General features: G+C 42.5%; 1 protein-coding gene across 1 annotated transcript in view; it reads right to left on the reverse strand.

Annotated features, from left to right (window-relative positions):
* Positions 1-11,112: 11,112 nt before the first annotated feature.
* The window catches only part of LOC104509505 (tubby protein homolog), a 36,458-nt gene continuing 34,965 nt past the window's right edge, over positions 11,113-12,605 (reverse strand). Inside the window, exon 10 of the mRNA XM_010151471.1 lies at positions 11,113-11,720. Within this exon, the coding sequence (XP_010149773.1) occupies positions 11,587-11,720 (134 nt within the window). The 3' untranslated portion in view covers positions 11,113-11,586. The remainder of the gene's footprint in view (positions 11,721-12,605) is intronic.

Below are 12,605 nucleotides of genomic sequence, written 5' to 3' on the forward strand. Positions count from 1 at the left end.
TGCACAATGTTCTGTAGTGACAAACACTGGAGCCTCTGTGACATACGCAAGATAAACTCTGAAAATACAAAAGTCAGTCACTGCACATACTGGTAAATAAATACATTTACTCTCCGGATACCAAAGAGTTTCTTTAAAAAAATTTACTTTGTAAAAGCACATTCTTGCAGGTTTATCTGAAACTCCATATAGGTCTGAACTGCACAATGTTCTGTAGTGACAAACACTGGAGCCTCTGTGACATACGCAAGATAAACTCTGAAAATACAAAAGTCAGTCACTGCACATACTGGTAAATAAATACATTTACTCTCCGGATACCAAAGAGTTTCTTTAAAAAAATTTACTTTGTAAAAGCACATTCTTGCAGGTTTATCTGAAACTCCATATAGGTCTGAACAAAAAGGAGATGTCCGACTACTTGAAACAGGTCAAGACAGTCTTGTGTGCAAACAGGCGTAAAGTATTACAGGCACTGTGAAAACCCACCACTGGTTAAATATTAGTTCTCAAGATTAAGACATTTTTTGTCAGTTTTGATGTTTTCCATTCTTTAAACTTCATCTGTGTAAAGGAGATCTAGACCACAACATACTCAAATCCTGCTGTGTATCACCAGCTTATTTAAGAAAGGCAAAGAGATGAATTAGGTGGTGTTTACTGTGGGAATTACAAAAGCCAAACAAAACAAAACAGAAAACCAACCCTGAAGTAAACTGCTTTTTCATTTTATGAGGTCAGAAACATTCACGCTGCACCCACATTTTTCACTTCTCCGAGTTTAAGTCAGAAACAAAGGTGTATTTTTCTTTACAGACAGACACAGCCCCAGCACCTCCTGAAACGGGTATTTCTACAGCCGCTCCCAAACACTGGATCTTTCAGACTGTCATCAGCAGGATGAAGACAGTGTTGGGAAACACAAAACCAGTTCAGTGCCTACTAGGAACTCTTAGAAATTAACCACCTCAGAAGTACTTACTTTCTAAGATCCTTCTACTGGTGTATCCCATTACAAAACATCCTCCACAGATATTTCCCTTCTCCCCCTACCCGAGTGTAAGAAACTGTTCAAAAAGGAGAAACGAAAGCGCCAGCCTTGTCAAAACGGGGTATGGATTGACCCACTGCATGGATCATTCCCGCTGCAAAGTCAGCTCCAAGGGAAAAGGAAAAGCAGGTGGCTGTATGTAATAAATGCAGACACACTTCTTCCATGTAAACATGTCACTTGTTCAGAATCATTTTAAAATGGGTTTCAAATAACAGAGCCTTTTGGAGGTACACTGCAATAACTAAGGCCAAGACAAGGTAATGTAGTGGTTTATGCTGTCGGTGGCAATAGTGGGAAAGAAGACTGAGTCGGAGAAGCTGTCTGTATCAGGAGAGCTGTATCTTAGTGGCTTTGGTTCTGCTGCTACTTTGCTAAGCTTCCAGGCACATCCCTGCAGCAGTGTCCTCTGAGTGATGGCAAGCACACAGGGTGGGAAACGGCACATGGGGAACCACGGCACATGTCGTTAAACCACGACAGGGACAAACATGCACGGTTACACAGGAGGGTGACAGTAAGCATGTAATCATTGCATTGCTTAGTTATAAACCCCTCTGTAATAAACCTGTGGTGTCTGTTTTTCTTGTATGGTGGCTGCTTGCATGAATGCTAAAAGGGTCTCTTCCTCCACATCCAGGTGTATATAAATGAAGAAAAAGAGAAAGGAAGATTATTTTTTTTGATAAACAAGCATATCTCAGATGAGTACTGTAAAAATAGACAGCGTTTTTCTGGCATCATTTACACCATGCTCCTAGCATCATGCTCTGCTACACTAGTAAACCAGTTGCTTTTAGCACAGTTCCCAGATCCCTGGCATCCACAAAATCCCAAGAAGAAAGCACGCTGCTCAGGAAGCTTAAATTCATCATACAGGGGGCAATAAATGGGAAAGGGCTGAAATCCACTGCAGTAGAAAGGGGATTCTGAAATGTGGCCTCTGATGTAGGTGCTGAGCCTTGCAAGTACCATTCCAGGAGCCAACTGTACTGTAAGTCTAATTGCCACCCTGGGGATACGGAGGGGTGAATCCTTTTACGTATGTTCTCCAGAACCTTGTTCAGAAACCTGTCCTGCTCTTCAGACTTCCAGAACCTTGAATCCCGCTGGGGATTACACAACCAGAGTCGAAGGCCACCCTACTTCCAAATGAGAGCATAAACACAGGGATTTAACACACTTTAATTCACAGACGATAACTTTATAGGCTTCTCTGACTTCGCTTTCTGGAGTGTCCCCATATGGAAAAACCTGTACGTGTTTGAAACAAGGAAAGGTTAGAGACGGGGGAAAAAAAAAATCAAGGAGCTTAAAACGAAACAAGGAAATTGTAGTAATGCAGATTGCTAAGAAGCTGAAAAGCATCTACCACCTGCAAGAAAGCTAAAGTGATACCAAACAGGAATTCATCCTCATGGACTTGTGCTATGTAGTCCAAAACCAGAATAACCAGTGCTTTTGAAAACAGCTAAAAAAAAAAAAACCAAACCAAACACCAGTGAAAAAAACGCAACAACAAAACGCCTTGTCACAGTGTCATTGAATTCAGTAACTCTGGAGAATCTCCCGTGGTTAAAGAGCCATTTTCCACAATCAGGTTTTTAAGACGACATAGTTACAAATCTTGTAAGAGTAAGCATCGCTGCTGTGGGCCCACTTAAACCTGAAGTTAGAACTGACAGCACACAGCAGTTTCATGTTTTCAGCCTACATTATAAAACACTGAATCTCCAAATAAGTACACTTAGGAATGAAATATAGCCCCGTGGTTTTTTAGGGTTTTTTAATTAGGAAAACTCAGTGAGCCCAATTTAAGTTATTTGCCGAGCAACTTCTCCGTTCCTGATGCACAGCACCCCCGTGTTTGTTCTGGGCTATCCTTATACACTGATACGCATGAAGCTTGATGTCAGTGTCATTTCAACCGCCCAACGAGAACTCCCCGTAGTAATGTGGTTTTCCAGCGTTCCAAACCGCAGTGAAAGTTTACTCTTCACAATGAAGTTCAAAAGAGAGACCTTTTGCCTCTACTTGGTCACCCATAGCAATAGCTAGAACACAGGTTTAGGGACTAAGAACTTACTCAGTTTTAGTGCCAGCTCTAAAAACAACTGTTTGTCTGCTTTTATAAACTGCAAATCAGAGCTTCGCTGCCGTTAAAATGATAATGCTACTTACTTGCTGCTCCTGGACTGCTGTAAGGCTTCACTAGCCGATGTGCAGCATCTCTGAAGTTTTGGGTTTAGTTTGTGGATGTTTGTTAAGGCCGATAGGTACTAACCTAAGGGTGGAAGGTGCTGCAGGAAGCACAGAAGCATCGACAGAAAGCCCCCAAAAGGAAGGCCGTGCCGTGTTGGTGCGAGGGGGCTGTACCTTTGGGCCAGGTCCCAGATGCAGTATGCAACAATCGTAGGATGTTCCATGGCACACGCTACTCTGCCAGTAGTAAGATTCCAGGTTAGAAAAAAAAGCCCTTTTTGTCAACCCAGGCACACAGCACTAAAAGTTAATGATTTGCCTAGAAATCTGGGGCTGCTTCTTAGATGAAAAGTTTCTGGGTTTAGTATCAAATATCAAATCTCCACAGGTAAGGGAGCATAAAATGAGGCAGAGACTTTAATAGAAAACACTGCTCGATTTGTGTTTAGCACTGGAGGTACTGACTTTCAGAAAGAAACGTAGCGGTGCACAAAAACGCAGTATCTTAAGACAAAACTCAAGGAAACGTGTATTCCATTAGCTACGTTATGTTTTTCCAGCAGGACTATGAAGCACTGCTCATATGTCAGCTCAGAAAACTGCTGGAAAAGGCAGCTGCCGCTCAACCAAATCAACTTGGTACACCTACAGCTTCTTCAAAGACTATTTATTTTCTTTGAGCTCAACCTACATCTTTGAAAATGTTTTTAAAAAAAGCTAAAAAATACTATAACGCTTAAGGACACATCAGGATCAATATAGTTCTACTTTTAGCCACTGAGGCCAGGAATTCTCCCTAAGGAAGAGAACAGGATGGTAATAATTGCATTATCTTCTGATATCCCCAGTCTGGAATGAAAACCTGGTGTTAGGAGGTGCCAGAGCTCCCAAACTTGTTTGAACACTGAACTTCACGGCATCAGGCAGCGTAGTGACACAAAACACACCCTGGCTGCGCGCACGCGTGAGGTTTTCGGCACCGGCAAAAGAAGCGAGCTCAGGGGGCAGTCTTCCAAGGCAACAAGACTGAATATCTGATAAAACTACACTTGCCAAGACAGTAAGCACAGACTTAAAAAAACCCAACCCACCAACCAAAAAACCAACAACAAACAAGCTTAAGGCAAGATTTTGAACAAATAGTTTCCTTGTAATTTCGCCCAATCTATAAGCATTGAAATCAGCTTGACTTTATTGTTAAAATCTATAAAAATACTTGTCAATTGGATTCTGCTATTTGACAGAGTTGAGTTTATAAATTACTGACACTTCTGATGGCACTGTGCCAACTGGGATAACCTCAAGAAGCCACAGAAACAGGGTCAGATGTGAGGAACAGATTGCCTTGTAAACATCCCATGTGAGTATAAAGGTAATGATAAATCAGGAGACTCATTGTTTTTAAATCAGATGTGCGTGAGAGAGGCAGAGTCTGCAGTAAGTCTTGGAACAGCTGACTCACATCCAAGAAAAAAATACCCCAAAAAATACAAAAAGGCAATCTGCAGCACAGTCGCCAAGTGTCTGGTTTTGCTGCACAAAAGCATAAATAGGCAGTTGCATTAACTGAACCACTGCGACGTGTTCTGGAATGACAGTTTTAACACAACATGGTGCAAACTAAACCACAACCAACACCACATCACTGTGAGAAGGAGAAGTGTGTCAGATGGTTTGTCCTTGCTGCTTTTTCTCCACATTTAGTGACCAAAAAATGACACAAGGTAAAAAACTCAAGCCTCACTGAAAATCACTGACAAGATTTCCATAGAATTCAAGATTCTATCCTAAGATATTGAGCAGCCGTTCAGTTTCTACATAGGTGGCAGAAAGCAGTTCATATATTACTGCCCTTCCCAGAGTGAGAATTAATTGGGCACTTAGCACACCAACACCCCTGCCATCCACCAGCCTCAAAACACTCCCAGGAAGCCTCAGCAGAACGGGGATGTAGGCAGGTCCAACAGCTATTATTTCCAACCGACTCACTGGAACTGAGGCACAAAGAGGTTACAAGATTTGCACAAAGAAGTCACACGCTCCGTTGGGATTAAAACCCAGGTGCCCTGATCCCCAGGGCTGTGTTCTAACAGCTGCTGGACAGCCTAAAAGATTTGGCTGATTTCACAGAGATCTGGGACTCTTCAGGACTTTTTTTGCATGCAAGCGGTACCTCAGCACAGAACAGAGAGAGGATTCTTCACCGGCACTTGCCAGGTTCTGACTCTCAAGTAGACTTCATGCCAGTTCACGGGCTAGCAAGCTTTTGTCAGAGTAATTTTCAAACTGCCATCGTAGTTTAAATAAAACTGTGATAAGCTTTCAGTGTTAGTGAGTAATCCAATTATAAAGTCAGTAGGAAGGATTTTTCCCTACGAAAGCATAATTTTTCTGAGCTGTGTTATCTTTCTAAAGCATTTTAGTGCACTGGTTCCATTAAACAGTTTCAAGAGAGACAGTTAATTCAAGCCTTCTGAGTGAAGGTGTTGAAAACAGGCAGGAACTAGATGATCTTTAAGGTCCTTTCCAACCCAAACCACTCTGTGATTCTATGATACTCTTACGGAAAAAGAGGAATCTAAAATTTCTAGGCAGTTAAATAAAATACAACATATAAAATAAGTTTTAATGCATTTTCATCCAATATACAGGCATTTGTGAGTATCAGCTACTGAGCTATAGTTCATAGCAAAATATCAAAACATTGAGATAGTTGTGCAAATCCTTTTCTTAGTTCCTTGGCAAGCAACAGAAAGAACTGAAGAATATCTACGTAATTAATTTCACACACTTAACAGAGGAGAATCCTGGAAAGTACATTTCATACATGAAGAACAACAGAAACACGTTTTCATTAAGTAGCACATACAAGAGAAGCCTGCATCTACAGCTAGATTATAATTCTAGTGTCAGATTTTATGTATAAAATCACCTCCTTCTTGTAATCAAAACGAGGCCTTTTGAGAAACACAAGAGCCATCAGCCCATAATTCTATTAACGATGACTGCTGTCCTATCACATGTGCTGTCCAAGCAAAGATATTTCACTGGTGAGCACATGCTTCTCTGAAACCTGGAAAGATCTTGCAAATGATGTTTTAGGAGAGCCACAGGATAGTATAGGGGAACTAGCCAGAATGCCACAGCATTGAACCCAAAATCTTCCCTCTGACACCTGCCACACATCAGGAGAAACTCCCTCTGCAAAACCAGTGTGCAACCCCCTGTCCTATCCCACTGAAATAATCAAAGACAAAAATATTCTGATATTGGTCCAGAGTCATCACCTTTTCAGGGCAAGGACTCGTTTGCTGTGTGACATCCAGTCCTCATTGCATCCTTGTATGAAATCACCAATAAACTAATAATAAAATTGGCAAAAAGCTAAGATACAAAAACAGGAGTGATTTTCTAAGCTGAGGACTGGACTGATTTCCTTTTTTTAATGGGCAGCATTCAGGCAGGGATAAGGATTTTATAGGTAGAAAAGCAGGTCTAACGCCTGGTACTTCTAGAGACCTCACTGACGTCTGCTTGTTGAAAGTCTTCCCTTTTGTTCATCAAAAAGGAGGAAAAACCCAGAAAGTTTGAATAGATGGCATTTATCGCCACGACTGATAAAACTCAGTGGTGTCATCTGACTCCACAATAATGCTTTCTGATCGTGCAGCTAACAGATTTTATTACAGAGCCCTTTTCACTAAAGCTCCTTCCGTTCTAGTACCTCAAGAGAGCAGCCAGCTGGGAACTCCACTACCATAAGGCAACTTGAAGAGTGAGAGATTTGCCCAGTAATTATTACAAAACCATTCACAGACTTCCCAGCATCAGAATCTGTAACAATGGCCTATGTCATTACTATTTTATGTGCCAGGTATTAGCCTACAAAAAGCTTCTAAAAAAATAAACTCCTTTTTATGGCACCCACATGCTTCAGCTCACAAAATCGCTTTCAACCTTTTCAAAACGGAAAACTAAGGCAACACTACAAAGGGAATCTGTCTAACAGTCTGCCTCCAGGCTTGTGGACAGAACTGTCCATTGATTTGCAACCAACCGTTTGGAAACTCTGGTTACCAAATGTTTACCGAGAAAAATTCTGACTATATTTTAGGCAAGCTTTTTTATCTGCTACCTTTTAATATGTTAATTTACTCTGCAGAAAAGCCAAAGGGCCAAATTCACCCCTTTGATAAGGCTCCTGTTGTAGGAGCATCACTGGATGTGCACCCCAGGCATCATTCATCCGGAGAGATCACTGAGTAATACGGTCAAAATAAACACTTTTGAGTTGCACATCCTTGAAGAAAAGATAAAGGGATTGTGAAGAGAATGAGAAAGAACAGAACATCAGAGATGAAGAAAATTAGATAAAGGGCGAGGAGGAAACTGTTTGATGTAAACAGAGTGACAAGGTCGATAAAGAACTCCCATTAAAGCATGCAGTATTTGCCTATAAGCAATTTAGGCAAGGGATTTGTTTACAACTCTCTGCCAAAATCAACAGCAGATGCAAAAAATCCTCAATACTGGGTTTTTAAATAATACTAAATCTACTGTATCCAAATGCTCCCTAGGACTATGTGAAGGAAACATGCAGCTTGGTGCCGTTGTATCAGCAAACGAGGCTACTCCCTGTTGCACACTGATGAGTAGGCCCTGCAGAAGATACTACTGAGTGCATCGCAGACTACTTCAGCATGCACGTAGCTCCGAAAACATACACTGGTGCAAGATTTTATTGCTGGTGGGGAGGAAAATCTAACTTTGTGAGGACCGAGTGATCTTAGCATGGCTGCATGTTCAGACAGAACCTGCTGTGACTTTACCAAGTCAGGAAACCGAATTTGGAGATGTGCTGGAAAACCCGTGATAGCGCCTTGCACTGCTGTGCTGTAGTGCCCTTCACCATCAGAAATTCTACAGGGGCTGAATTAAAAGCAACTGCTTTCTGGGCAGATGGCGATGGTCGAGTGAATCGAAAGAACCCGGTACCTTGCTCAACAGCAGAGGGGAATTAGGGTTTTAGCAAAGGCCACCAGGCACAGCTCCTATTGTAACTAACACATCTACCCTACTGTAATTAACAGATTTAATGAGAGCTCCTCATTCCTCTTAGTCCCAGGTTAACATCTCCCTCTAGTGACCTCAATTTATGGTGGGGAATGTTTTCCTCAGCAACTCACTGGCTGATGTCCCTGTGTGATTCTGTTAAAATGATGGGAATTTGAGTCACCACTTTCCTCCTGGCATGCTTACAGGTAAAAAAAACCCAAAACCTGGCCTGGGACGAACCCGCGGTGAGAGTGAAGTTACACAATGTGCTGGCAGCAAAACCGTCCCAAGGAGCTGAACTCTGCCTTTCCCCAGCCCCGCGTTCTCACCCTCGTGCAGGAGTTCACTGCCATGAGCTTCCTTTTCGTGCCAGTTCCCTGGGGGTGGCACGATGCAAGTCCAACCATTGTTATGATCCGCGTTAAAAACAACCAACTCCACTGCTAACGCCGACAGGTTTGCGCCGTAGGACACCCTGCTCCTTTGACACAGTGGTGTGCACTGGGAAAGGCAGAAAATTGTGTCAGGTGCCACGTTCTCAGGCTTTAAAGGAAACGTATGGCTGGTGAGCCACAGAATTCCAGCCATACAGAGTACTTGGAATCTACATCCCACCTAAATGCCAGCAGTGGGAATTCCCGTCTGGTTTTGCAGCAGTCCAAAAAAAAAAAAAAATCTGGTTATCACTGGAGCCAGTTTTTAAATTGGCATGAGGAAACCAAAGGCCCTCTGTGTTAAAATTCAGAGTGCAATCACAGCGGGGAATGTGAAGTGGCGGGAAACCAGCAACTACCAGGGAAAACACACGTGCAAAGCCTGAAGTGTCAGCCTGCAGCTCCTGACTCACCGTTTTGGCCATCCTGTTCGAGGGAACTGCCGGATGTTCCCTCAAACAGAACCTGCCTTGCCTTCCTGCACCACGGCACGGAAGGCTGCTTGCAAGAAGATTTGAAAACAACGACAGAGCCTCCTGGTCTTAAAGATGACAGTTGACAGGCTGCGACCATCAACTAAACACTGTTCAAAGTCAGCACTTTTTTCCCATAGATTTTCAAAAAGATTGGAAAACATGCCGGCAATTACTTATTTCCATCTCTTTTCCTGAAATTTCCTTGACTGTATACTGGGAAGGAGACTTGAAGGGAAATGTGAAGAGGGCATATTTCTTTCATTAGCTGAAATCCTACAGTTCAAAGGGCACAACCCCTCCTCAAGGCCTATCCCCTGTACTCAAAAAGGGACCGACAGCTGCAAGACAAGCAGATTTGATCTCATTTCCCCATTACATAACCTTTGGTTGTGCAATGCAAGCGTCTGTAAAGAGTAAAGAGGAGGATCTGAACACACACAGTATACAACGCTCTGGTTGGAGCGAGTCCAGAGGAGGCCACGAAGAAGCTCAGGTGGCTGAAGCACCTCTGCTACGATGAAAGGCTGAGAGAGTTGGGGTTGTTCAGCCTGGAGAAGGCTCTGGGGAGACCTTATAGCACCTTCCAGTACCTGAAGGGGCTACAAGGAAGCTGGGGGGGACTTTTTACAAGGGCCTGTAGTGACAGGACAAGGGGTAACGGGTTTAAATTGAAAGTGGGAAGATTTAAATTAGATATCAGGAGAAATTCTTCACAGAGAGGGTGGTGAGGCACTGGCAGAGGTTGCCCAGAGAAGCTGGGGGTGCCCCATCCCTGGAAGTGTCCAAGGCCAGGCTGGATGAGGCTTGGAGCAACCTGGTCTAGTGGAAGGTGTCCCTGCCCATGGCAGGGGGGTTGGAACTGGATGGTCTTTAAGGTCCCTTCCAACCCAAACCATCCTGTGATTCTATGATTCTACTTCACTCACATTTCAACACCCTTCTGGAGAACTACATAAAAAATTCCATTACTTTGTGTGCTGTTTAGGATAACATTGCACAGAACAATGGCAGAAAGACTCGTTGTTTTAAGGGTGTTTTACAGTGTGCTTTCAGTTGCAGCTCTTAGCTTTTGAGCTGTTCAGAAGACAGGAGAGTGGCTTTTTCTTTCTTCTGTTTTGAAATGGTATTTGTTTATATATTCCAGATAAATCAGAAAACAAGAAACAAAAATCCACACTATTTTAAGCTATTCTGTGTCCTGCCAGTGTCTCATCTGTATGCAGCATACACTAGATTTGCCTAGAAGGATTTAGCTCAGTAGCTGGCACCTTAACATCAGAGAACAACATACACAGTTTCAATCGATTTCAAGCGTTCTTATAATGGGAAATAAATATGAAAAGTGGTTGTTGCTGAAAGTTCAAAAAATGCAATCAACAAATTGTAAAATCACAAAAGGCCAGACAAATTTAATAAAATATTTCCATTTACCTTCCTCAGCTTTACACAGCCTGTTCAAAATAAGATTCTCTGCAGAGAGCCTTTATCCAACTGTTTATATCACTTCATACAAAATATGTGTTTGAATTACCACAGCAATACAAGGATATGAAGTCCCAACACGCGACATGCCAAATTCAACATAAGTTATGCTTTCTTGGCATCTAGACATTTTCCTTTTCTGTACTCCAGAGACATTTTCATTTGAAACAAATTAAAAAGCATGTAGATGTTAAAACATAATGACAGCTTAGAATTCAAGTGACTTGTGCAACATCATTTTGTGCTTTCTACTTCTCCATTTCCTCCTACTGCAATTAAAATTCATCATGCCCTACTACATATACAACAGCAACGCATCGAGTTCAGTCCAGTAGAGGTTTTCCACCTTCAGGCTTGGCTTTATACTACACCATCACCTCACGCATTCAAAAAAGGGCATCTTTTGTGTGATCTTTCTTTTATGTTGGATGATGTGAAGCTCTGATTAGTTGATGCAGGAATGCAACCTTGAGGTATGATTGCAGCCTCAGAATAATTCTTAAATGTAAAAAGAAATTTTTTGAGTGTGCACGCCCTTTCTGGATTTAAAAAAGGCACCATTGTAATGGTGCTACTAGAGCCACGGTACAGTACATCATGGCACATCTCCGTAACATAATCAAGGACATGAGATAGAACTTCTATTTACACAAACTTGATGCCACTTCCAGAAAAATATGACAGAAAAAAAAAAAAAAAGGAAAATATTATTTCCTGATTGTCCTGAATCTTTAGAAGATTCCTTTTACTTTCTCTTCAGCAATAGAGTGGTCCTCCAGAACTGCGTTTTCCCTGACCTGTTTAGTACGAACCGTAAGTGACACCAGTGGAACTGGGAATCCTACGGCAAACTGCTTCCTTTGAGGGGATGCTCACCCGTGCCCCTTTACTCACAAGCCAGCTTGCTGTCAAAACTTGAAAGGGCAATGGCAAAGGCTTGCAGCGCGCACATTGGGTAGTTGTAGTCCATGGTGAACACGTCCTCAGCCACACGGCCAAACTGCATCACTATATAGTCAGCTGCAAGAAAGGTCATAAAAGGTGACAAAGTATTATTTTTGTTTGCAGGCCTTACTACAGAAGTATGCATTTAACATCACCTCTGGCCCAGCTCAACAACAAAACATCGCTCATCAAACGTTGCAACGCCTATTCGTGCAAGTGGGCGTGCTGACATCAGAGGGAGAAGCAAGGATAGCGTGAGTGAGGAACACTTGAGTGGTAAAGCATTGCAAGACTTGTTACTGTCAAAAAAATTACACAGCTAAAAAGTGGTTTCTACAAGCACAGAGAGAAAATTGCTATGGTATAGAATGCTCAAATTTCTTTATAGACCTAGTGAGGAGGAGTTCGACATGTACCAAGAACCAATTAATTTTATTCCCACTTAGCTTCAGGCAAGTGGACAAGCAAGGATAGCGGGGGAAGAGAAGGCATAATTGTGACCTTGACCTAATCATGTGTCTCCATTCTATCATATTCAGAAATTCTTCCTCAACTTTTTTTTTCCTTTTTGTACTCTGTCAGCAAGAAGAAACCTCAGCCTCATTCACCGTTTGAAATGCTTCATTGCAGAAGCAGGTGTAATTTTTGATCTTGTAAAATGCAGCAAATGCGTACATCGATGTTTCAAATTTAGCGTTGCTCTGGGAGACTGGCTCTGGGAGATTGCCCTGCAGTGCAAGCACGGCACTGGTGTAGCGTCGTATGCCGGCCTGAAGTGAGGGCAAAGTGGGGCAGTATCGCTCCACTTGAGCACTGGTCTTTATCCCTGCTCCAACAACTGTACCTAAGCTTGAGAAAGAAGGGGGCTGGACATTGCTGGCAGAAAGCAGCACATCAGTATGGTCCTAGTGATGGTGTGAAAGGCAGTCCTGACATTTTAAGGGTGTTATGTAGTGCTAA

This window comes from Eurypyga helias, unplaced genomic scaffold, assembly GCF_000690775.1.
Source record: "Eurypyga helias isolate BGI_N326 unplaced genomic scaffold, ASM69077v1 scaffold19335, whole genome shotgun sequence".
In the NCBI taxonomy this organism is placed as follows: Eukaryota; Metazoa; Chordata; class Aves; order Eurypygiformes; family Eurypygidae; genus Eurypyga; species Eurypyga helias.